This window comes from Furipterus horrens, unplaced genomic scaffold (genome assembly GCF_987537825.1).
Source record: "Furipterus horrens unplaced genomic scaffold, mFurHor1.1.pri manual_scaffold_6, whole genome shotgun sequence".
Taxonomy (NCBI): domain Eukaryota; kingdom Metazoa; phylum Chordata; class Mammalia; order Chiroptera; family Furipteridae; genus Furipterus; species Furipterus horrens.
This window is the reverse complement of record NW_028327176.1, coordinates 88,701,114-88,727,666: the sequence shown is the minus strand read 5'-3', so window position 1 is coordinate 88,727,666 and position 26,553 is coordinate 88,701,114. Positions and strand designations below refer to the sequence as shown.

The following is a 26,553-nucleotide window of genomic DNA, read 5'->3' as shown; positions in this document are numbered from 1 at the left end:
ATACACTCCTCAGGCCACACCCTCAGATATTTAGATTATAACACTTATTGAGTGATTTTATTTTCTTTCTGCTTCTTTTATATTCTAGTTTTTAAAATTAATATGGTTCTGACTGGTGTGGCTCAGTTGGTTAGGCGACCAATAGATATTTCTCTCTCACATCCATGTTTCTCTCCCTTTCTCCCTCCCCTCCTCTCTTCAAAAATAAATTTAAAAAATACTTTTAAATATAAAAATAAAATGAATATGCATTACTTTTGTAATTCAAATGTCAACCTCCTGGCCCTTTGAGATTGAAGTAAGAATGGATTGTGGAGGTCAAAGCCTTCCCTAAACTTTCTGCAAATCTCTGAGGATTAATATTCTCCAAAATCTCTGCTTCTGGGCTCCTGTTTCAACCTGACTATTGCAGTCCCATAGTTCAGAAATGTAGAGATGAAACTCCATCCTTCCTGAGGACTGCCTACACCTCATCCCACACAAAACGCTCATGAGTGTAGAAGTCATTATGATACTCTGGGCCCTGGGGCAGGGTCAGATGATGCATTCATTACAAACAGTTTAAACTCACACAATAGGCATTATTTAAAGTCCCTTCTCACCCTCAGTTGAGGGTTTTTTGTTGTTGTTGTTATTGTTTCTTGTTTGTTTTTTTTAGGAAGGCTTTGTTTAAAAATATAGTTTATCAAAACTGTTGAAAATATTCTGAGATTCTACACAAATCATTCCATGGCGTTAAGAATTCATACATTTGTTGCATTTCTCTATAGGACATATGCCTTCTTCCTTTTAAGTAGGTATAGCTAAGTCTTGTCAACTTGATCAATTCCTGAGGTTTTCTCTAACTGGCCCTTTACCCCATAGGGCCTAGCCTTTTCCCAAATCACTTCCTTTCCTCTCTGCCCTGCTATTCTCTCCTGTATCCCATCTTCTCCAGAGAGAAAACAAATTCCTCTGGCTTTTCAGGCAGAAAGAAACATCTTAGCTATATTTCTTCATTGCTAGGTTTCCTGTCAACACTCATGCCCTGAAATCTCACTTAATGTTAGTGGTACCTAACAGGCTTATTTCCCCTAATAAAGACAGCTTTCTCCCTAAAAGAAATTCTGGGAGCACTGTTAAGATACTACATTTCATCTCATTTCACTTTTATATGTACAAGGATAGATGTAATATTTAATAAATATATATTTAATGTTTAGATCCCGTAATTCCATTGCTCATTGCAATATTGTTTACTACAACAACAATAAAAACTGGAAATAACCTAACTGTCCCACAGCAGAGAAATGTTTTGTAAATATGCTATATGCTCTTGATGAAATATTATGCAACAAATTAAAATGATGCCTGCAGTCCTGACCAGCATGGCTCAGTAGGTTGGAGTGTCATCCCATAGACCTAAAGGTCACAGGTTCAATTCCCTGTCAGAGCACATACCAGATTGCGAGTTCAATCCTCAATCAGGGCACATCTGAGAAGAACCAATAAATGTTTTTCTCTCACATCAATGTCTCTCTCTCTGTGTCTTTCTCTCAATAGGAATGAAAAAAATGTCCTTAGGGAAGGATTTAAAAAAATGATTCCTACAAAGATTTGGTTAAAAAGTGAAAAATGTTATGATCGGATTTTCAGTAGAAAAAAGAGCAGGATCTGATTATATATATAGCATATATAGATATATATATCAGAGAAGGAAAACTCTGACTCCAAAAAAAACCTCCTCTGCCTTGCGGCATACCTCTTCAGGGGAAAGGCTAAGGGAGTAAACCCCGACAGAAAATCCGGAGCCGGAGTCCCTAAGGCGGTTTGACGTTGTAGTCAACACCGGCAACTCCTGCGGCGCACCTGAAGCCAAGCTGTACTGACTTCGTCTTTCCCTTGGACCCTTCAGCTGCGAAGAGAGGGGGGGTCTGCTGCATGGGCAACAGCAGACCCTCCATATCACCCTGCCCAGGCTCTGTAGCTTCAGCTTCACTGGAGAGGACACTCCAGCGTCATCGCAAGATGTCGATTCAACACGGGAGGAGACAGATACCGTGTCACTCCCGAGTTGGACTGCACAGCCATTCTCGGCGGTGCAGATAGACTCTTAAGAAGCTACACCATCGTCTCTCGAGACGGACGGCTGCCGACGAGATATATATATATATATATATTGTTTGAAAAACAAAAAACTAGCATAGCCCTGACCAGGGAAACTCCATTGTTGGGTGTCTTCCTGTAAAACAAAAAGTCACTGGTTGGATTCCCAATCAGAGCACAAGCCTGGGTTTTTGCAAGTTCAGTCCCCAGATGGGGCACCTAGGAGAAGCAATCAATCGATGTTTCTGTCTCACATCGCTGTTTCTCTCCCTCACTTTCTTCCTTCCTTCCCTGCTCTCTAAAAATAAATAAAAGCTTTTTTAAAATTATCATAGAAAAAACTGGAATGAAGCACACTAAAATATTATCAGCAGTTGCACTTGAGTTGTGGTTCTGTGAGCTTTTTTTTCTATATTTTTATTCTGAGCTTTTTTTTTGTTTGCGTAATGGAAACATGGTTTGTTTTTTAGGAACAAAAATAAATATCTTCCTTATATTGAGGAAATTTTTATCCTCTTCATTCTTGGCTTTGGAGGTACACTAAGTGAAACTGTTTTCCATATGAGAGCCCTTTTGATCCCAGTCCCCCATATTTTTTCTTCTTTAAGCTAAAACATTCCTCATTCCTCATATAAAGTGATCATGGTGCCTTTTGCCACCCAGATTGCTGGCCTCAGGATGTGCCATTTTCAAGGCTTTTGTTGGTTTGGGCCTCCTAACTTCTGAATCACCTTCCCGTATTTGGGGAATCACCCACTTTAGAAGCTGACGATGTCAGGCATTTGCTTCCAGCTTCCTTTGTAGCTAGAGCATAGCCACATGACCAAAATCCCACCAATCAGACACACTGTAATCTGGAAAGATGAAGTGGGGAATACAAATAATCCATTCAAGTAAGTAGCAGAGCAGCAGCTCCATAAGATGCACTTCTTTTTCCTCAAAAGTGGGGGAAAATGTCTATGCGTCTTATGGAGCAAATATTGCATCACAGACTGTGATGTGTATTACCTGACCTGTCAGCGGTGGCAACAACTGTTAGAAGAGGAAGCGGTGGGCCCACATGAAATCCCTGGGGATGCTTAAATGTCCCACTTCACTGCTGAATCTCAGGGCGTCTGGTCAGTATGAAGATAGCGAAGAAAGTGATATCAGTGATTGTGAGCAACTGAGCTTCATAAATTCTGACACTAGCAATGATGAGTTCTTGGGGTCCCCAGAAAACTAGAAGAGTACTCGAACCTCAAAGTCCCTCCTCATTTGTTAATGACAGTGATGATGGTTCTTAATATTGCTGTTGACTGCTGTTCACTTTACATGGTTGAAATACAGTAGTCCTCTATATCACGGTTCACTTATCGCGGCCTCACTGTATCATGGGCTTTTAAAAAATATTATATTTAATTATATACTGTGGATTTTTCACTCTATCGCGGGATTTTGCAGTACTGTATACATATGTTATTAAAGTTACGTTGGTTTAAGAGTGTAGAATATGTTTAAGAACATAAGTAGTGTCTATAAAAGTGTGGAAAAGGTTAATGAGGGAGTGGGAAAGGTTAATAAAGGACTGGGGATGGTTTATAAGTGTGTGGGAATGGTTTATATAGCCTTAATATATATATAAATACTAAAATAAATGTAATGTTCCTACTTCGCAGATTTTCACCTATCATGGGGCGCTCTAGAACATAACACCCGCAATAAGTGAGGGAATACTCTATTCTGTTATATTCTATTAAATATTTTGGTACACCATTTGGTTCAGAAGATTTTTTTTCTTGTTTTCCTTCTCTAAACCTAGGTGCATCTTATGGTCTGGTGCATCTTATAGTGCAAAAAATACAGTAATTTCCAGTTGTAAGAAGCAGCAGTTGTAAGAGCAGAGTCCAGCACTGGTGACATTACCCATGGAAGCACTATACAGCCTCCAAGCTAGCTCTTTCATCCTCCCAATTACATAAGGAACTTCTCTATACTCTATTAAATTTTACTTCAATCAATCTGTTACTTGAATCACAAATCCAGACTAATACAGCTACCCTGGATCTTCATTTTTACTAGATTTGCCCCAGGCACAGCTCAAAATGGGAAAAGTTGGCTCCTACCAAACTTCTGCAGCACTTTCTAGACTCGTCAGAGATCTCCACATATTCTGGCAAGTTTGCAACAAGCTTCTTGTTCTCCAGCCAGTCACTTCCCCATATACAAACCACAAAGTGGTGACCAGGGGACCAATGGGGCTACATGATCTGTGCTTTCCACATGGTCCCAAGTTAATAGATATTTCTGAGTTCATCAGAGATTGGATACACTTGGCTTTGTCCAGAATGTTGGGAAGGACAGAGGAGTTATTTTCTAACCCTGAAATTAAAAGACTGGGAAATTTCTTCTCCTGCCCCGTAGTAATGGCCCTCAAGACAGCTGCTTCTTCCAGTCTCAATGTGGATTGCATTCAGGCATCTGGGTAACTTTCTTTCACTATCTCATACATCAACCATCTATGCCTTCATGTGTCCCATCATAGAACATTCAAAAGCCTGGAATGGACCCTGCTTAGAGATGAGAAAACCAAGGCTTTCAAGTCTAAACTCTAACCCTGTGGTCCCAACATTTTGGCACCAGGGACTAGTTTTGTGGAAAACAATTTTTCCATGTACTGGGGTTGGGGGATGGCTTTATGGCCTGCCACCAGATGCAGCTTAATTGTCACTTGCCACTTACTAATAGGGTTTTGATATGAGTCTGTAAGTAATTGATTTATTATGGTCTCTGTGCAGTCAAACCTCTCTGCTAAGGATAATCTGTATTTGCAACCCCTCCCCAGTACTAGCATCACTGCCTCAGCTCCACCTCAGAGAGTCAGGCATTGGATTCTCCTAAGGAGCACACGACCTAGATCCCTGGCATTAGCAGTTCACAGTAGGGTTCCCACTCCCATGAAAATCTAATGTTGCAGCTGACCTGACAGGAAGTGGAGCTCAGGCAGTAATGCAAGTGAGGGGGAGCAGCTGTAAATACAGAGGAATCTTCCCTCACTCTCCTGCCACTAATCTCCTGCTGTGCAGCCACATTCCTAACAGGCCATGGAACATACTGGTCTGTAGCCCGGGGTTAGGGACCCCTGATCTAACTAATTGAGCTACTAGGCCAGGACATAGTTGACTATTAATTGTAGAATGGGACTACATTCAACATCAATTCTAGTCCTTTTTTTTTTTTCATATTAAAGCTTAGAAACCTTGTTTACGTGATAAGTAGATGAGAATTGAGAATTTCGATAAAGTAATGGCATCTACTTCTAAGTTGTTTGCCCCCAACACCCAAAATCACAGAGACATTGTTAATTATTTTTCAGCTGGCAATGTGATTAAATACTTCTGGATTTTGAAAGCAGACTGGGAAACCTCCTGACTTAAAAAACAAAAGAATTGCCCTGGCTGGTGTGGCTCAGTGGATTGAGCGCCAGCCTGCAAACCAAAGGGTCACTGGTTTGATTCCCAGTCAGGGCACATGCCTGGACTGTGGGCCAGGTCCCCATATGGGGGTCCGTGAGAGGCAACCACACATTGATGTTTCTCTCCCTGTCTATCTCCCTCCCTTCCCCTCTCTCTAAAAATAAATAAATGAAATCTTAAAAAAAAAAAAAAAGAATCCCTGACCAGGTAGCTTAGTTAGAGCATTGTCTCAATACGTCAAGGTTGTGGGTTCAATCCCCAGGCAGGACATGTATACAAGCAGCAACCAATGTATGCATAAATAAGTGGAACAACAAATCAATGTTTCCCTCTCTCTTTCAAGTCAAGAAATAAGTTAAAATAAAAGCCTATGCTTTCTTAAAAAAGACAAACAAAAGAATTTGTTTTCCAATTTTGAACCATTCACTTCTCAGCACCCACAGCCCTGCACTAGCATTCAAATTGGAGCTTTATGTAGTGTTCCAGCAATTTTACCCTTTTAGGTAATCCACTATTGAATGGCAGTGGATGGGTCAATGGTGAATCTTGCTACTGAAAGTAGGGAAGGCGAAATTGTGAAAGAGAAAGCACTTTTGGTAAACAGTACTTGGAAGTTGAGGATTTACAAATTGTTCTTAAAATTTCTTGTACCCTAGAGATACCCCACACCAATAGAGGTCCACTGATCCTTCCATCCAATATCCAGAATCCAGAGTTCTTGTGCCATAAATGTGTTATACTTCTTTCTACTTGTATTTTTCCCATGTACTCCTACTCTCCTTTCTTATCTATTAAAAATTTTAAGGGCCATCTTGAATCCCAGCTCCTACCTAAAGAGAGAGTTTGAACCTTACTTTCCTGTCCCTGACATTTTCATCATGTCATACTAGCAGCTTTGTTTCATGACACTTTATAGATTATGAGGTTCTTTACAATAGAGCTTGGCGGACTTGCAAAAGACATGAATTTTTATAATCAGATAGCATGTAATTTCTGGGAGGGACGGGGGCTGTTTTGTTCTGTGTCATATAGGCAGCCCCTAGCATAATACCTGGCATATAATAAGAGCTTAATTGTTGAATAAATGAATGGACTTGGGTTTGAATCTTACTTCATCCCTTTTAAGCTGTGTGACACACAGTTGTTCATTTTAGAATGAATTTATTAATGAATTCTTAAAAAAAAAATCTGTTGCATTCTTCCTAAGAGCCAAGCACTGTGCTAGGCACTGGAGACCTAAGTGGAAAAAGATATATCCCTGCCCTCAAGGAACTCAAGCATCTAGTTATGGGGGTTGTTACATGAAGTAAGGTGGAAAGAACAGCCCATGTGAAAGCTCAAAGGAAGAAAGAAAAGGGAGCTTCTAGTAGATCTATAAAGCAGAGTCATAGGATGTCCTCCTGGGCCAGATGTTCATGAGCTTCAAATGCCTGTGGGATATATGGTAATGTGAATTGCCTGTTCAGGTTACCACTGAGAGACTGGAAAATGGGAAGAGTCAAGGACAGATCTGCATTTTAGAAAGCCAATTCAGGCAGCCATAGGGGGAAAAGTAAGCAAGGAGACCTAGTTACTGCTCTCATCCAGTTGGGAGGTAATGAGGGCCTGAGTAAGGTAGTGGCCATGAGGGTGGATTTGAAAGTGACCACGAAAATCCAACCAATTGGACTTGGAGACTGATTAGATATGGGGCAAGATGGAGGAGTCAAAGGTCAACATGCAGGTGGAAGATACAAAGCCCTTAGCCATGGCAGTAGCTATGGGGATAGAGGAGAATCTACTTGATTTGATGATGGGTTTTGCATGAGGTGGGTGAGGGAGGAAGTCACCCTAAATTCTCAAATCTCTGTCTTAGGTATTAAGGTTGGTAAGTCAGATAATACAAAAAGAGAAGTTTAGAAGGCTTTAGACCAGTTACTTGACCTTTTTGAGACTCAATTTCTTCACATGTAAAACAAGAATAACAACAACAACAAAAAATAATAATATCTACTTCTTGGAATTGCCATGAGAATTAAATAACTGGGAACTTACAGGGCATAGAATAGATGCTCAATAGACACTTTTGGGTGATACTAATAACAGTGCTTGCTTATGTGCCAAGCAGTTAATCCTCACAACAACCTAATAAGGTAGGTGCTACTATTATTCCTATTTTACTAACATGGGAACTGAAGTACAGAGAGGTACAGAAACTTGACCAAAGTTACCCAGTTAGGAAGTGGCAGAGTGTACTTTCCTAGTAACTGTACTATATACCTTATTCTTTCTTGGACCTATACCTGGACCTGAGGGAAGAAAAGAGGAAAAGGCAGGAGAAATGGACAGCAGACGTGATCAATAATTCACTCCAAGAACAGTTTTTATTTGGAAATGTGCCTCCACAGCTTGGTGGCAGTCTAGGAGCAGATGGCCCCTGGCTTGCTTGTTTCCTCTTTCCCAGCCCAGGGCATAGGATCCTTGGGGTTAAGGCACATGATCAAGTTCTCAGGGGTCAACATCCTAGATAGCCTCAGTGTTCTGGGGCCTGGGGCTGATATAAAAAATAAACTAGGATCCATTCTGGACTGTCTCATGGTTGGAGGGCCTTGGCCCTTGACACCAGGTCCTCAGCTCCCTCTTTTGCAGGGGCCAGTGTCACCCACAGGCCAGCTGTGGCCAGGTCCTGGTGGGCATGAGTTTGGGGTGGAGGACAAGGTACTAGCAGAGGTTAATTTTCTGGTTCTGGGTCCAGTTTATCTTCCGGAGGGGTAGAAGCCGAAATGGGAGCCTCATCTCCACCATTGAGGGACTTCTGCTGTTCACTGGTGCTGGGTGAGGGGGTCCTGTCGCTCCGGGATCCCCAGCGGGTCAGGCGTTTTAGAGAGGAATCACGGCGGGCAAGTAGAGGGGGCTGGAAGCCTGTGAAGGAGCTGCTGGTGGTGGGACGCTTGTCTGGCAGAGAACAGGCAGACATGAATTAGGAGAAAGGTACATGTGAAGGGGAGAGGTTGATGGGCCTTGCCTCAACCCTGGGGTAAGAGGAGAATCTCCTGACCTTCAGTCCTGCAGGCTCTGTAGATCTGGAGGTATCCCTTTTGCCCTCCCTTCTCCCTCCTCATTCCAGGGATAGCTCCAGAGTTTCCTCCCTTTTTACCTCCAGGCTCAATTGGATGCATGAGTCTGTTCATCTGGACATTCCAGTGTTTCACGTTGGTGCTGGCCTGGCGCAACTTCCGCTGGGCAGCCTATAGGGCAGAGCCAGTGGACAGTGGGTCAGAGCCACTATCCAAGACAGAGTGCCTTGACCTTTTAAGGTACACAGGCCCTTTAGAATGTAACAAAGGCTGTTAATCCTCTCCTCAGAAAAACTCATGTATATTCACAGAGTTATGTATATGTGAGTTGGTATCCAGTTTCAGGAGACTCATAGCCCTTCCCAAAGGGTAAAAAATAATCATCATTATAGTTTCCATTTATTAATCAGCTAAGATGTGCTAAGTGTATTTATTATCTCACTTAACCTCAAGAGCAGAAGTTAACAACAGACAAGTACAAAAGAGGTTAAGTGACTTCCTTGGGGACACACATTGACCTCTACCCCACTGTACCACACCACCTCTCTAGGAACTAAAGCAAAAACCTCTGTTCTAATGTTCACCTAGCTGTTAGCAGTGGGGTGGTGGGATCATAGAGGAACTTTATCTTCCTATTTTACATATTTCCGTGTTTAAATTTTTACAATGACCATGTAAGCCAACAAAGCAAAATAAAATAAACAATATTATTAAAAAGAAAACATAAAAAACAAAACCCTCTTTTATAGAGATTTGGGCTCCAAGGAATGGATGCAAAATACAGAAATAGCAAATTACAGTCTTGGAAGAGTAGAAGGAAAGCTTTTGCCCACATTAATAATAATGATAAAAATAGCAGCTAATGTTTCTTCAGCCCTTACTAAATATCATGTATTCTTTCATTCAACCTTTATAACAATGCTTTTAGCAATCCCTGTTCTCCATGAGGGACTTGAACTCAGAGAGGTCAGGCAATTCGCCTGAGGTCACACAGCCAAAGGAGGATAGAGCCAGTGTTTTCTAAAAGGCACGCTATCTCCCTGCCCCACTTCCTCTCACCTCCACGTCCTCGTCGGCCCTCTGCCGGTTCTGCCGCACCTCCTCCAGTTGCTGCTGGGCCTGCTGCAGGGAGCGGCTCTGCAGCGCCATCTCCTGCTGCAGCTCTTGCTTCTCCTGCTGCGCCCTCTCTATGTAGCGCTCCTGTTCCTCCTTCAGCTGCAGCAGCTGCTTCAGCTTCTCCTCCTCCTCCTCCAGCAGTCTGTGGGGCGTGCACTGCGTCGTCTCCAGAGCCAAGTCACCTGGCAGGTGCTCAGCAAGTGGGACGGTGGGAGAGTCAGGAAGGGAAATCAGAAGAGTTCCTCAGTCCTACCTCGTCTGGGCTAGACGCACAGCCTCCTCGTCCCGCCGAGCCTTCACCTCCAGTTGCAGAGCCTCCTGAAGCCTCTGCTGCATCTCCTCCAGCTCCCCAATGCGCTGCCGCTGCCGGGCAGCCTCCTCCTCCTTCAGCTCCATCTCAGCCTGCATGGAGGCCCGGGCCTGCCCAGGGACACAAGGCCAGGTCAATGGGGGCACTGGGGAGGGAGGTGGCAGGTATGCTGCCCTTTACCCAGGGTTCTGCTAGGCCGGCCCAACTAGCTATCTCCAGGTGAGAGTCTGAGGAGTTCCTTCATGTCGGGGTTTCCTGATCTGATCCCTTTCTGAGAACCTGACTAGGTCAGATAATGATCAGTGAACAGATGCTGCATATAATGTAATGTGTTATAATTATAATTAAGCCTAATGCTAGGAAGGGAGGGGCTATAATTATAATAATTGTTATAACAACCGTTTCCTCACTTGATCCTCACCAAACCTCTGTGAGCAAAGTTCCATCAGCATCAACATGACACTGGTAACTAACTGAGATACAGAGAGGCTAAGTAACTTGCCTGAGCTCACAGGGCTCCTAAGAGGCAGAGCTGGGAATGAATCCACTGTTTCTGACTCCAGTTCTCTTAAGTCCTAAAGCTAATTGTCTCTACATACTTAGTCCGCCTCCACTTTCATGCGGCCTTCCTTCCATCCTGCATTCCCCAAAGTAGTTTCATTGTAAACTCAGATCAAGTCTAGTCCCACCTTTTCCAACCTTGATCCAGATTCATCCTTCAAGTCATCTTTAGCGGCTCCTCAGCCCAAGCCCCGCCCCCAACCAGGCCCCAATCTACACCTAGCACTCAGCACAGGCCCCACCCAATCCGTTGGCTCGGGCCCCGCCCCCCGCCCAATCTCTTCCCTTGATCCGCCCTCTGCTAGTTTCCTGCACCCTCCACCCTTCCCTATCCCAAAGCTCTCCCCAGTGGCACTGGCCCCGCCCCATACCCTTTTTCCAAGCCTACGGCCTCTGTCCCAACAATCCCTCATTCCAAGCCTGCCACCATTCCTCCGCCCACGGGCTGCGCCCTCAGCCCAGGCCCCGCCCCCCAGTCCTCAGCTGCCAGGCCTGGCCTCGCCACAGCCCACAGCCCACAGCCCAGTTGCGAGGGGTGGGACCCACCTGCTCCGCCTCTCGCAATTGGCCCTCGAGCGCCAGCTGCAGCTCGCGGTGCTGGCTGCGGCGCCGCTCCTCCTCCTCCTGCAGCAGGCGCTCGGCCTGCCGCTGCGCCTCCTGCAGCAGCTCCAGCTCCTGCAGCTTCCGTTCCTTCTCCTCCTGCAGCTGCTGCAAGCGCAGCAGCTCCTCCTCCTTAGCTGCCCGGCGCCGCTCCCGTTGCTCCCGCTGCTCCCGCCGCTTCTGCTTCAGGTCCTTGTGCAGCGACGTCTTCCCCTCGGCCTGCAGCCGGATCGCCATCTGGATGGCTGCGGAGGGAGCGGGAGGGGGTCAGCCGAGGGCTAGCTCCGGGCAGGGCGGCTCGAGGTGGCCCACCGCCGAAAAGGGGCCTTAAGAGTCGTTCGACTCGTCTCCAGTCTCCCGCTGGGCAAAGTGTCATCACCTGCTTTACAGAGATGAGGCGACTGAGGCCCAGCAAGACGTAGGCCACCCGGTCAGCAACTCACCAGCCGTCCACTCCTGGCGCTGGCGCGTGTCCGAGGCGCTCATCTCGTACGTGCGGGAGGCTGTCTTCACACAGAACATGCAACGCTTTCCCTCGCGATCCGGCAGCACCTGGGACAGGGCAGGTATCCCCAGATAGGCTTGGCTTCATTAGGGTCGGGGCCACACCCGCCCTGCCCCGGGGTGCTCCAGCCCCCACACCTCCTGGCTGACCATCTTTCCTGGGCACCCCTCCCACTGTCTGCCAGGAGCCTGGGTGGCCCCCGCTTGGAGGTTAATTATGGAGGCATTTGTTTTCCCACAACTCTGTAGCCTTGCTCTTTGAAGGGGGGGGGGCTGTTTTCATATTAGTATCTCTCCATGGGGCCTAGCATCTAGTCACCACTGTTTGTTTAGGCAGATCATGCTTGAACACCTCCAGTCACAGGGTCCTCACTATCCAGACCACTGCTTTTCACATGGCCCTGCTGTTGAGAACGTTTCCATTTCTTTCACAGATATTCTGGAGTGCCTACTGAGTGTCACTCACTGTTCTAGGCATTTGGGATACTGAGCTGTGCCTAACAGAGCAAATCCCTGCCTTCCCTAAGCTACATTGTAGTGGAAAATAATAGCTACCACATTTTGAGCTTCTCATATTCTAAGGGCTATACTAGTGTTTTATAGGCATCATTTGATTCACTCTTCCCAGACAGTCTTTCCAGGCAGGCAGGCATCATTATCTCCACTTTACAGAGAAAGAAATTGAGGCTCCAAGGGGTCCAGGGACTTGCCCAATTCACACTGCCTGTTAGTGGTAGAGCTGGGATTTCTGCCTAGATCTGTGTTCTTCCCACAGTGATACCACACTTTCCTCATTTGAAACAAAAATGGACAGAGCCTAGGATGGCTATAATTTTTTTTTAAATGTAAAGTAACAAGTATTGGCAAGGATGTAGAAAAACTGGAACCCTTATACACTGCTGGTAAGAATGTAAGATGGTGCAGCTGCTGTGGAAAACAGTTTGGGTTCTACTCGTAGGTATGTACCCAGAGAAGTGAAAACACATATCCACCTAGAAATTTGTACATAGATGTTCATAACAGCATTATTAACAACAGTAAACAGATGGCAACAATCTGATGTCTATCAACAAATGAATGAATAAGCAAAATGTTGTATATCTACAATGGAATATTATTCAGCCATGAAAAGGAATGAAGTCCTGATCCACAACACAACATGAATGAACTTTGGAAACATGCCATGAGAAATAAGCCGGACACAAAAATACAAATATTGTACGATTCCACTAATATGAAGTACCTAGAATACTCAAATTCATGGAGACAGAAAGTAGGGGCTGGCTGGGATAGGAATAAGTTATTGCTTCGTGGGTTGAGATGATGAAAAAGTTTTGGAAATAGATAATGGTGATGGTTACACAACATTGTGAACATATTTAATGCTACTGAATTGTACGCTTAAAATGGCAAGTTTCATGTTTTATATATATTTATTATAATTTTAAAAATTGTTATTTTAAGCCTCTAAAATAATAATGGACAGAGCCAAGGGAGAGGAAGGAGGAAAGGAGTGTGGAGAAAGAATAGAGAGGTACAGAGTTGCCAAAGGGAATGGAATTTGGGTGAAGGAGTAAGACCTGTAAAGAAGATTTTGAGAAAGTTTTGATTTGTAGTGTGAGACATAAGCTGTCTCCTCTGAAATCTTTAGCAAAATCCACATTATTCACCAATGACTTTAGTATTTAATTTGCAGTCTGTTTTTTTCCTTTTTCTTTTCTTTTCTTTCTTTTTTTTTTTTTTTAAAGCCTGACATGGATGAGAATGGTCTTGAGGTACCCAGAAATTTGTCGCTGGCTTTTCTCCATCTGCCCTCCACCTGACTCTCTTGATATCACACCACACTAAAGACCTTCTGGGCTCTGAGGTGTGCTCCTCCCCTTCTCCTGTCCCCTTACCTCCACACAGCACTGTGCGTCCAGTGGGATGGTACCCCTTTTCTCTTTGCACTCTTCACTCCCAAAATAGCAGAGGCAGCTGGGCTGCAGCTGGAACCAGCGTTCTGCCCAGTTCCTCCTCAGGTGTCCTCGCTTCCACAGGTAGCCCTGCCAGCCAGAGCAAAGTCAGAGGCTTCACAGCCCTCCTTCACTCCTCCCTGGGGTCCTCCCCTAGTTCCCAGCTTGGCCTGACCTGCTTCAGGACATCTTGGATGAGCTCCTGGTAGACCTCATGGATGGCCATGCTGAGGGTGTCCTGCCCCACACCTCGCAAACAGCGGCCAGAGTTGAAGAGCTCCAGGAACTGCCAGACGCTGAGCCCTCCGGTGGTCTGGGCTGCCTGGGTCTCCTGTGCCAACAGCTCCTCCAGCTCGGCCAAGCCCACCTCCAAGCTCATGCTGCTGAGTACCTTCTTCAGCAGGTACTCCACCTGAAGGGGGAGAAGGAAGGCCTGGTGACTGCAGCACAGTGTTGCCGACACTAACAGTAGGGGGCGCTCCCGTCTGGCTCCAGACCCTGGGCAGAGGTGACCAGAAACAGGAGGTTCGGGACTGGGACAGAGGATTAAAGTGGTGGAGACCGCGGTAGAGATTTGGGAGGGGATCCTGGAGCCGCAACCACAATTCAGGAATCCTCTCCCTTTCCCCAAGCTCCAGTCGCACTCCTTCCTGCTTTAAATTAAGGGCAGGTGAAAGTGGAAGCTGCGGGCTGGGGGCCAGGCAGAGGCAGCAGATCACACAAAAATATCGGAGTGGGTGCAAGGGCCCTCTCAACCAATACCCTCACTTAGCGGATGACAAAACTGAGGCCCAAAGAGGGAAGTGACTTGTTTTAATCACACAGCAAGTCGCAGGCAGCCAGAACTTGATTCAGACCTCCTGAGTCCCATTTGAGTCCCATTCCAAGCCTCAACCCTGGGGGTGTCCTCCCTTGTGGGAGGGCAAGGGGATTGGGGGTGGGGATAAGCAGGGCAGGGACAGGAAACCTGTTACAGAGGAACAGGAAGTGGTGGTTGGGGTACATCCTGCTGCAGTTTGTTCACACTGCGTGTTGATCACAGGAGCAAGCAACCTTCTGAGAGGCCACCTTGTTCCGACTGGCAGGGGTCTGGCGAGGGTACCAACCCAGGAGTCTGTGTCCCTCTCCTGCCCTAGCAGCTTCTTGGGAAATCCTCTTAAGGACTTCCACTTTGGGGGCTACTGGGTCTCAGCTGGGAGTGCGGTGGGGTGGGCCAGTTCAGGACTCCGGTGGCTCCTCTCACTCTTCCCACAAACAGAAGCAGCGATACAAATCTGAGTGCAGTTAGACATGCCACTTCTTGTAAATACAGAAGACCCCTCCCCTGTATACCCTAATCTAAAGACCTACATTCACCCTGGCATCTTCACAGCCAAGAGGGCTAAAGGGTCAGAAGGCTGAATGGATGGGAGAGAGGTGGAGAACAGAGGGAGGGTGCAGATTGACTGGAAAAGGGGGACACCTGTCCTGGCTTCATTGATGAGTTGAGGAAGGAGGTTGGGATTCCAGGCCTCTACTCCCAGGCTACCTTCCTGGGGTCCTGAGATGAGTCTGCCCTGGTCTCCCCTGTATTGTAGAGGACAGGAAGAGAAAATCTGGAACCAGGGCCACTCAGTTGTCCACCTAGAATAATTGGAGAGATGCCCCATAAAGGTCTCCCTCCCCCTCATAGGGCCCCCAATTGTCACAGTGCCTAAAATCCTACCATTTGATCTTAAGTGTTTTTGTTCTTAAATGCCCATTAATGTATCAGGCATTTACACTTGTGTAAATAGAATTGGTAGATCAGTTTCCTACTGTGAGGGCCAGCAAAACCCTGAAGGAAGTATAGTTTTGGTTCGCCTGGGAGAAGGCACAGGTGTTTTGGTGTGGGCAATTCTAGGCACCTGGAGACAGAGCTGGGTGTAGACAGGTATCAGCATGGGAAGACAAAGAAGAAAGGGGATGTGGGAAAGTACAGAGGCGATCTGGCTTCCTTCACAGTTTTGCTGAGGCCTGGTCCCAAGTGATTCAGTCCCTGGGGCTGCCATCACCCTCACCTCATCAGGAACCATGATCAGAGGGTACTTGTCTTCAGACAGGAAGTTGAAGAGGCACCAGAGGCGGAAGGCATCCTGATTGGAGAGCATGCTGTTCCCGTTGCTGTCCACCCGGTAGTTCTTCTTGGCCGTCAGGGTCCAGCACAGCTCATCAAACTGCTCCTTAACAAAAGCCCCCTCCTCCACCTGCCACCAGGCCTGCAAGTCAGCCAAGAAGGCTGCCCCGTCCTGGCTCTACCCCTACACTAGGCTCCAGCTGGTTTCTCGGGGACATCTATTCTTCTGCTCCCCACCCAGCCAAATCTGGGCTCTAACTTGAAGAACCCCTGAGTTGGTTGCAAGCACCCTGCTCCCTCAACCCCTGACACACACATCCACACCCACCCAAGTTCCCTGCCAACAGAGAAATTAGTCCCTTAGTCCAGAGGAGAAAGAAGGGGAAGCCCAGGGTGGAATAGACAGTCAAGAAGAACCTGAGAAGACAGTGGAAGCTGGGAGAAGCAGTGGGGAGAGCACTGGGGGAAGTTGAGAGCTCTTTGTACAGGTTACAGCTGGAAGCTGGAGGTGGGACTGCGCAGGGATGGGGTGGGAAGTTATGGGAAGGATGGAGGCTAGGATAGAGGTGAGGGAGACTGAAGGTGAGTTAACGGAGCAAGTGGCTAGGAAGTGAAGGATGGAAATGGGAAACCAGAAACACAGAGGGGATAGAAGTGGGAGTTTATAGGGCCCGGGTAGTGGGGAGAGGTTAGAGGTTCCTCCCCCATGCTGGGCCTCACCTTATCCAGGATATACTTGTTGAGGTAGGGCATGTATCCCTGGCTGGAAACAGGACCATCGTCATCATCTCGGAAGTGCTCCTCCAGAGCCACAGGGTCATGGGGGATGTGTAGGACCGTGTATAGGTTATGGGACAGCACCTGAGGCAGAGTGGCAGTCAGCTTTCCTGCGTCCCAACCAAAACTGGCTGAAAGGACAGCTCCCTCTCTGTTTGTCCCCATCCCCATCCTGGCTAAGTCCTCTGCATACATTATTCAATTCAATCATAACTAAAAAATATGTAATGGAATATTATTCAGCCATAAAAAAATGATCTTGTCATTTGCAACAACATGGATGAAACTTGAGGACATTATGCTAAGTGAAATAAGTCAGACAGAGAGACAAATACATATAATGTTGCTTATGTGTGGAATCTAAAAACAAAAAACCCTCATAGATTCAGAAAACAGATTGGTGGTTGTCAGAGGTGGGGAGTGGAGGTGGGGAAAACGGGTGAAGGGGGTCGAAGGTACAAACTTCCAGTTATAAAATAAGTCATGAGGATATAATGCACAGCATAATGATTATAGTTAATAGTACCGTAATGCATATTTGAAAGTTGCTAAGAGTCCATTTCTCCATCAGGAAGGACATTGGTGTTGAGAATTACTACCAGGGCTTCTAGTGCTTTGACAAAACCTCAGATGTGTGGCCTTCCGGCCAAGTGTCTGCATTTTTTTTCCAGGGAGTGAATTTTAAAAGTTCTCATCACAAGAAAAAAAGGTTTTTTGTAACTATGTATGGTGACAGAGTTTATCTAGACTTACCGTGGGGATCATTTTGCAATACAGCTGACTCTTGAACAACACAGAGTTAGAAGCGCCAACAACACCCCCCCTGCCCCGCCCACATGCAAAGTTGAAAATTCAGGTATAACTTTTGACTCCTGAAAAACTTAACTACAGTTGTCCCTCAGTAACCATGGGGGATTGGTTCCAGGATCCCCATGATGCTAACATCCAAAATCCACAGACGCTGAAGTCCCTTACATAAAATAGAGTAGAACAATGCATACACTTGGCCCTCTGTAGATCCCCAACTATGAATTGAAAATACTGTATGTTTTTTTTTTTAATCCTAAGCTAAGGACAGGTCCACTGATTTTAGAGAGATGAAGAGAAAGAAAGAGAGAGAAACATTGACGTGAGAGAGGAACGTTGATCGGTCACCTCCTGCACACGCCCTGAGTGGGGATCAGACCCTCTGGTGTATAGGATGATGCTTCAACCAACTAGCCACCCGGACAGGGCTGAAAATACTGTTTTTGATCCATGGTTGGTTGAATCTGTAGATGTAAAACCCATGGATAGGGAGGGCTGAATGTATGTTTATTGAAAAAATCTGCACATAAGGGGACCCATGCAGTTCAAACCCATGTTCATGTGCCTACTGTATGTGCAAATATTGGATCATTATGATGTACACCTGAAACTAATGTGTTAAATGTCAATTATACCTCAAAAAATAAAAATAAAACTTATATACTTACAATGCACCAAGAACCGAGCTAGGTAAGTACTTTACGTGTAATTCACTTAACCCTCATAATAACTGTTAACATCCCAATTTTAGAGGTGAAAAATACCTCTAGGCCCTGAGACATTAAGTAACTCACCCATGGTCAGAGAGCTGGTAGAACTGGGATCAAGCCCAGGCAGCCATGCTCTTAGCCAGTTCACTAGGTAGGGAGATCAGTTCTCTTTCTGCAGACAAGGACACTGAGGCTCAAGGGATTCAATAACTTGCCCAAGGACCCACTGTGAACAAGAAGCTGAGGTTCAAATACAGCTCCGCAGACACCAAAGCCCAAGTACTTTTTATGATGCTGGGCTGTCTGCAGGGAGACAGCCTGTCATCCCAGGGCAGAGCCCTGAATTGATCAGTTTCCATCAGACATTCATGTTAGAGCTTCAGTGTGCCTAGCTAGCACCCAGGTATGTCCACTGGGGTGAGGCTGTGTGCAATTCCAGGCACTGCCCCTCTAAAGAGGGAAGGGAGCTGGAGAGGGCTCAGAGGAAGGATCATGAAAATGGTCTGTGGGATGTGGAGGACTAGGCCTAGAAAGGATGGTGGCCATGACAGTATGGAGGGGAAGCACAGGTTGGTTAACAGACCCATGATATTAAAACAAAGAGGTTGAAGTTTGAACAAGGAAATGAGGAAAAAATAAAATCGCCTTGGGGTAATTCTACTATAGCACTTAGACAGCATAAATGATTAGTCACTATTGTGCCAGCCACTGTATGAGGTGCTTTCTGTACCCCGTGTCTAATCTCCACAACTGTGATACACAGACATTAGTATCCCTGTTTTTCAGATAAAGATACCCAGACTTGGAGAGGTTAATAGTAATAAATGGCAGAACTCAGGTTGGAACTAGATGAGCCTGGCTCTGAAGGCTGCCTCCCTCTTAAAATATTGATCATGAGCCTCTTTCCCAAGTAGACTGTGAACTCTGGAGACAAGGTTTCTGCCCATCTTTATATCCCTCAGCTACCTAGGTTCTCTTCTGCACACCAAAGACAGTCAATAAATGCTGTTTTTCATGACTGATTTCACCACCACCAGTGAACCTTGAAATTAGTTTCTCTGAGGCAGGAGCTGACAACATCTAGAGATGGCATGTGTGCCAAGTCTTCATTTCTTTATTCTCTTTTGTGAGAGGTGGGGGAGAAAGGATTGAGACTTCTCCCCAGTGTTCTCCTGGGCCTCAGGTTCAACTTGGCCAAGTGGAATGTTGTGGAGCTCAGCAGAGCATCTGCATTTTTCTTTTCTCTAATTTCCCTCTGGGCAGCCAACCCTGATCCCCACCCCAACCCTCTTTCCCACACTCTTTTAATGATCTCATATGCCATCTTTGGTTTTGCCTTCTCTTGCTCAAGAGGATGGCTGAAATTTCTTCCTCATGAACTCTTTTCCCTCTCCCTTATTTTGGTAATAGAGACTTGATTTCCCTGAGAAGTACCTCTCTCCCACTCTTAGTATCTGTGATATTGACCATTTGCACCCCTACCTCACATGTCTCCAAGGATGGGCACATTAAAGTCATGGTGATTGGGCCCTGGCCAGTGTGGCTCAGTTGCTTGGAGCATCAACCTGTGAAACTAAAGGTCATGGGTTCGATTCCTGTTCAGGGAACATGCCTAGGTTATGGGTTCACTCCTCGGTCCAGGTGCATGCGAGAAGCTACCAATCAATGTTTCTCTCTCTGCCTTCCCCTCTCTCCAGAATCACTAAGCATGTCCCTGGAGAGGATAAAGTCATAGTGATTGGTTTAAGGAAGGACACATTGATCAAATCTGGGCCAGTGAGACTCAGCCCTAGGATTTTTGCTTCCTCTAGTGAAAGGTAAACTCTCCATGGAATTGTTAAGTTGTTGGAAGACAGATGCATCTGACATCTTAGCTCCTGTGTAGGAAGTGCCTGCTTAAGAATAAGGCCATCAGTGAAAAAAGCAGAGTCAAGGGATAAAGAGAGTCATCAGCTGAGAACCTGGATCCAGCCATGCCCAAAGTCAATGCTATGCTTAGAGTTTTAGTTACGTAAGCCAATTAAAAAAATCCCCCTTTAGTTATTTTGAGTTAGATTTCTATCGTTTGTATCCAGAAAAGACCTCATTGATACACCTGTGATCATAGGATACCAATCTCCACTGGTTCAATGCCGCCTACACTCCAGGGGGACTAACACAACAGAAATATCCACTTCTGAAATGACAAGTGTTATTCTAAGAGTTTTACATATCTTCACCTGTTGCCTCCTAGCCTCTTTTCAAATTATCCATGTCCTTATCCTCCTTCAAGCCTCAAAACACCTTGTTAAGAAGTGCTACATTCCAGTGGCAGGGAATGGAAGACCAGGGACCTTCCCTTTCTAGTTGCGGTGCCTTGGATAAAATCCTTCATCCTCTGAGCCTCAGTTTTGTTGTCAATAAAATGGGATACTACCTGCCATGCAGAGGGACTGTGAGAATGGAGGTCCAGACTTAGGTCTGCATGGAACAAACATTGGCTCCCTTCTTGTATCAAAAGTGTGATTTTTTTTTTAACCTGACAAATTGACATAGATGCAAAAGACTGGTAATATCAAGTCCTGAGGAAGTCACAGAGGAAAGCAGACTTGAATGCCCTTGTGGTGAGGTATGATTGGTAGTCTTTCTGGGGGGCAAAAACCTATCAAACTTAAAAATGAGCATGAGCGCAGCATTTCTAATCATCCAACCTACAGATGCTCAAGGGAACACAGCTACATGTTCAAGACTGTTCACTGAAGCATTGTTTATAATATGAAGAATTAGAGGCAGCCTGAGGCTCTTTCAGTAGGGGACGGGTACAGTGTGTTGTTGACCTCTGTGTGGTTGAGAAGATTTTACTTCTGCCATGTGTGTGCTCATGGGCAAATCATTTAACTTTTCTGTTAGGATAATAAGGAGGCCTGCTACATGGGGATTTTTAGAACAAAGAGCATAGCACAGCACCTGGGGGGTGCAAAGTGCAGTGCTTAACAAAAGTTGTGAGTTATTTTCTTTTTTGGTTGTTCTATTTGTATAAACACAAGGAAAGCCATGCATAATATATTGGCAGGTGAAAACAGTAAGCTGTAGGATAAAAAAGAAAGTGAATGTGTGTTCAAAGATTGGGTTGAACCATATCAAGCTGTTATTTTAGTAGGTCAAAACAGCCAAATGTCAGCAATTCCATATTGTTCAACCTAGTATGTTTATCTGTACGTAGAAAAAAAATCTAGGAGACTCAGCAAACTGTTAACAGCTATCACCTCACCACTCCTCCCAGGGAAGGGAGGAGCTTCCATCTTTAACATTACATTTGTCTTTGAATTTTATTAACTAGTAACATGTTTTATTTTTATAATAAACTTCATCTTTTAAAAAATTATATTCTTCTGAACTCTATATAATTTTTTTAAAACAGAAACATATAGTTTTTATGACAAAATTTTTAAATTACAGATAAAAAACAAAGGGTGCAATTAACCACTATTATTAATCTGCCCTATAATTAAGTTGCTCTCTAATAACATTCTTTTCCTGTTCCCTGTGTGTGAGCATTGCTGGGTGTTCTATGTTCCTTGAAGGTAGCAAAGGCTCTAATCTCAGCCCTGACTCCAAGCTCAGTACAGTGTCCCCTGTATGCTGAATGTTTTTGACAGATCCTCAAGTCTAATTTAAATGCTCCATTGGTTTCCCATTGTTCTGAGTAAATTCTCACTCAGGCACCGTGTGACCTGGCCTGTTGCACCTTCTCTGGCCTTATCCTTCTTCCTCGCTTCTCTCCAGCCACTCTGGCCCTCTTGCCAGTCAGACAAGCCCAGAACACTCTTGCCTCAGGGCCTGTGCATCTGCTCTCCTTTCAGCCTGGAGCTTTCTTCTCCCAGGTCATGGCATGGCTCACACCCTCTTCTCCTTCCATGTTTTCCTTAGATATCAACTTCTCAGGGAGGACTTCTCTGATCACCTTATTTGAATCTATAACCCCATCCTCTCTAACCCCCACACTCCTATCCCCATTTCGGCTTTATTTTCTTCCGTGTCATCTATCCTCTTTCATCACATGATATGCTTTTACTTATTTCGTTTATCATATGTGTTCTCAGACTGCAATGATAGCACCACCAGGACTAGGATTTACTTCTGCTTGTCTTATTCACTGCTGTATCACTGGGTTTGGCGCATAATGGGCACAATAAATCTGTTGAATGAACTTAAATGCTTCATGAGGAGAAGTAGGAAATATACAAAAGGCAGGCAGACATGGACTGAATCTCTCTGAGCAGGTTAACCTCACTGGGCCTGTTTTCATCTCTCTGAAAGGTGAGGGGGTCAATGAAATAAGGCACAAACCCCCTCCTACCCCAGGATAAAACCTGCTACCACAGCAGCACATGCGCTATTTGAGCTATTTCTCTCCATTTGCCCACACTGTCCTCTAAGGCCTACCTTCCTCACCTTTTTAAAAAACCCTCACCTAAGGACATTTTTTTTCATTGCTTTAGAGAGAGAGGAAGAAAGAGAGGAAGGGAGAGAGAAACATCAGTTAGTTGCGTCCCATGCATTTGTGCCTGGATCGGGGATAGAACCCGAAACCTAGGTATGTGCCCGGTCCAGGAATTGAACGCGCAACCCTTTGGTTCTGTAATGATGCACCAACCAAGCCACACAGGGCTTCACCTATACCTTTTGCCAGTGGAGTCTGAGGGGCCCAGGGCAGAGCATCCGATCCCTGTATCAGGACAAAAAGGAATTACATAAAGGCTCCAGATACTTAGGGCCCAGGTTCTCTCCCCAGAGAGCTTACCAGGCCTCAGACTGCCAGGCTTCCGGTGCCTGGGTGTAGTGGGGGCTGGGGTGGGGAGTGGGTGTGACCAGAAGAGGATCAGGCTGGAAAGGAAGCGGCTGGGATGGAGGCCAGCATGAGCAGGTCAATCCTCGGCCCCAGAGGTAGGGACTCTCATTATCCTCATTGTACAGATGAGGACATCAGGCTCAGAGAGCTGAAGTGTCTTGTCGAACGAAGGATGCTAAAGTCCTGCTCTTGATCTCTATGCTGCATTGGCTCTGGCTGAGCATCAGAATCACCTGGGGAGCTGGTGAAACTGAAATATGCTGGGGCCCACCCAGATCTACTGACTCAGAGTTTCCATGGGGGTGTCCAGGTGTCTGCAGCTTTCACAAGCTGCCATTCGGCCTCCCTCAGAGAGAACTCCCATAGGCTCCCCCACCCATTCACATAGCCCCTGATCTCTGGGTTGGTGGCCATTGACCTTAGAGGCTTCGTTTATTCACTGCTTCCTCTAGAGGCATGTGGGGGAGTGGTTATTCTCTGGGGGTCTGGAGTTCCCTAAAAGCTCAAGAGCAGGGATTGGGGTGGTGCCATGCCCATGGTTCTGTTGTTTCGAGTCTTCAGGAGTAGATGCAGATACAGGGGGCTTGAGAACCCATAGAAGCAACATGCAATGACTGCAGAAAGAATAAACAATCCATCTGTCTTCTCTCCTCTCATCTGATCTCTCTCCTGAGACTTCTCTTCTCCACAGAAAACGCTCCTGACTTCTTGGGCTACTTCTAAGAGGACTTGTTGTCCCTCCTTCTCCTTCTGGCCTCATCATGGCTTTGCCCAGGACAGACAGCGGCAGCCCTTCTACCAATACCTCAGGGCAGAAGTGGTGACTGTCACAGACAGATACAGCCTGCCCTGGCTGGCGCAGTTCTCCTGCTTGGTCCCAGCCAAGGACTCCAAGACCAGGGACACTTTTAGTGAGGAGAGGGTGGGCCCTTTTGGTATATCTCTCTCATCTGCTTCTTCCTCTGCATTCTGACCACTTCTCTATTGCTTCTTTGCCCTTCTGGCATCCCCGCCCCCAACACTATCACTACTTCCTCCCATTCCAGTGTGTACTTCCCATGACAGGGACCCTACATTTCTGCCCCACCCACCACCTGCCTGAGACTCTCACAGCTAGCTCAGATTCCCAGAGTGAACCAGTTTCCTGCAAGCGGAGGGAGAAATATACCATTGATCTCCTGTGACCCAAGAGTCTGCTGGCAGTGGGCTCAGTTGGAGCTGGGATGTTACAAACAGCAAACAGTTCAAGTATGCAAGCTCCCCTTCCCTGCAAATACTCAACCTGTGGGGGTGGGGAGCAGGCATTGACCCAGTTAGAGGCCAAGACAGAGCTCAAGCAGAGATGGATTTTGGATGATCTTCTGTCCAAACCGAAGACCCCACTAGATGACATGATTTGCAATAAAAGAATTTAAGTATAATACAAGGAAGAACCTGACTGTAGGCATATATTCTCCCAGATGATCAAAGGCGGTAGTGGGCTCACCTTTCTGGTGGAGTCAAGAATCATTTACAGTACTGGATGCTCACAAGTCTGGGAAAGGGATAGATTATTGGATAGGACCAGTTTGGGACATCCAATTACACTACTTCTAAGTTCAGCAAGGTAGGGCGTTGGAATGGGGCAGGAGTAACACCTATACAGTTCTAGTCATCTCTCTCAGGTTTCCAGGCACCTCCTACCTTAGTCATTAAGAATGAAGGTTTCCTTGAGACTGTACCCCTATTTTGGGGGTGCCGAGGATGACGCCAGGAATCTAGCTAGGGCCTTCGTCTCATGCCAGGTACATAGTTGGTGGTCAATAAACATTTGTGAAGTGAATGAACCCCTAAAGCAGATCCCAGAGAGCTGAGGCCTACCTTGCTCCTGTCTCTACTGTTCTCTAGCTCCAATAGGTTAGTTATGGCAGTGATTTTCAGCCTTTTTCATCTCATGGCACACAACAACTAATTACTAAAATTCTGCGGCACAACAAAAATATAGTATAACTTTGATTCATTCACACCAAATGGCTATTGTAGCATTGGCTGTTGTCATCGTTTTACTTGACAAGCTAAGGGAAAAGAGGTCAGTGCCCCTGAATAGTCAGATATTGCACCGTTTAAAAATTCTTGCAGCACACCAGTGTGCCTCTTGTAGCGCATGGGTTGAAAATCTTGCTTCTTCCCTAACTAGGGTGGAGAGGACAGCACTAACCCAGGACTGGAGGAGGGAGGAAAAGAAACTTTTTAGTCTGCCAGGAATTGTCTAGGGCCAATGAACTGATGGGGCTCTTCCTAAACTCAGATTCCACCTCCTCCCAACCTGAGGTCTCAAGGCCTAAGGTAAAAATCTAACTTGGTATGTGGGGGGAGGGGAAGTGGGAGCCAGGCAGTAGTATAATGGTGTCTTTAGTCCTTGCCCCTTCCCTGCTCTGTCTCACCTGGGAGGCAAGCTTCAGAGGAGCTGTTCTGCCAAGGGTGATGGAGCCAGCCTGGTTTGGACTAGGAAAGGCTCTTTGAGTCTCTCTCTCAGCTCCGGGAGGAAGTAACTGACAAGTACTAGCTAACTGCCACTCTTCAAAGCCAGGAGGAAGCAGCAGGAAGGACTAGGGTGCGTGCCCAAGCTTGACTCTGAGATGTGCACTCATCACATGGACTCTGGGGTGTTGTTTGGCCCGTGGCCCTCAGAACCCCATGATGCCACCTCCACCCTCCCAACAGTTGAGGGGCAAGGCTCTGGACAATGGCTCTGCACATACCCCCTGGTCTCTAGATAGCAAGCAGCAATCTCCGCCAGGCCTCCAGTTACCCAGTACTGGCCCCCACTCCAGGCCGGGGCCTTGGGATGGCTGGGTGCCTGGAGAGTAGCAGTATTCATGCCTGGCTCAGACGGTAGAGACCAATGAGGAGTGTCCGCCAGCCTCCCCTGGGCCCCGGGCACCCCTCACCTTGAGCTGGGACTTGGAGACCTTGCCGCTCTTCTCCACGTCCAGTGCCGTGAAAGCATACCAGATGGACTTAAGCAGCTCCTTGCGCAGGGCCATGGCTGAGGCACCCGCCCGGCCGGGGGTGGCTCTGACACCAAGATCCGGTTTCAGGAAATGCAAACGGCTGCACAGACCACAGGCGAGCCCAGGCACAGAGCAAGAGCTCCACCTGCCTGCTCGAGCGCAGGCTGCTTGTACTGGTGGTAACCAGCCTGTTGCTCTTGCAGTGTGCTCAGCGGCCCCCGCTCCTAGTAAGGTAGCTGAAGGACCAAGCCCCAGAGAGCTGGAGCCCCAGTTGTGTTCAGCCTGGTCTGGGCTGCTAGAAGGAACAAGTCAGCCCATCCTGACTTTGCAGTCAGAAGAGGTTTGGCAGGCGGGGGGTGGGGGTGGGGTGGGGTTTGTGTCCTGTCCCAATTCCACACTTATCGGGTCTTAGATAAGTCACTGGACCTCCTTGAGCAGTTTCCTTATTGGTAAAGCAGGAAAAATACCCACCTCACAGAGTTATATGAAGGTCCGAGAATGGATGTAAAGCACAGAGTAGGCACTGGACAAAGCATTTCTTTTAGTGCCATCTAACACTGTGGTGGTGGTGGTGGGGCTCCTCCCAAGCAGAAGAAAACAAAGGCAACAACACAAAGCTGGAGGAGGAACAGCGCCAGGGCACCTCTCCAGGTCAGGCGGACTTGGCACATGATCCACTGCCTCCCCCTCCTCCGGGC

At 46.5% G+C, this 26,553-nt stretch overlaps 1 protein-coding gene across 2 annotated transcripts; it reads right to left on the bottom strand.

The window, feature by feature from the left end:
- Positions 1-7,884: 7,884 nt before the first annotated feature.
- Positions 7,885-25,942, bottom strand: DEF6 (DEF6 guanine nucleotide exchange factor). 2 transcript variants are annotated; one of them, XM_090282260.1, is made up of 11 exons: positions 25,793-25,942; positions 16,458-16,598; positions 15,682-15,867; positions 13,818-14,054; positions 13,586-13,732; positions 11,627-11,735; positions 11,130-11,428; positions 9,966-10,132; positions 9,656-9,854; positions 8,578-8,767; positions 7,885-8,474 (listed from the first exon to the last, which is right to left on the bottom strand). In XM_090282260.1, exons 1-11 carry the CDS (start codon positions 25,886-25,888, stop codon positions 8,251-8,253), a joined length of 1,995 nt encoding a protein of 664 aa, XP_090138386.1. In that variant the 5' UTR covers positions 25,889-25,942; the 3' UTR covers positions 7,885-8,250. The 2 variants fall into 2 exon arrangements, with proteins under 2 accessions (XP_090138386.1, XP_090138387.1); XM_090282261.1 differs by having other exon boundaries at positions 8,677-8,767; positions 25,793-25,940.
- Between the last annotated feature and the right edge of the window lie 611 nt (positions 25,943-26,553).

Excerpts from the sequence above, each read along its gene's own strand:
- DEF6 (XM_090282260.1), bottom strand. The coding sequence starts at position 25,888 with ATGGCCCTGCGCAAGGAGCTGCTTAAGTCCATCTGGTATGCTTTCACG. Across the intron at positions 15,868-16,457 it reads ACAAGTATATCCTGGATAAG|GTGGAGGAGGGGGCTTTTGT; the intron begins GTGAGGCCCAGC and ends GCCTGGTGGCAG. Across the intron at positions 8,768-9,655 it reads GGGCCGACGAGGACGTGGAG|GCTGCCCAGCGGAAGTTGCG; the intron begins GTGAGAGGAAGT and ends TCTGCCCTATAG.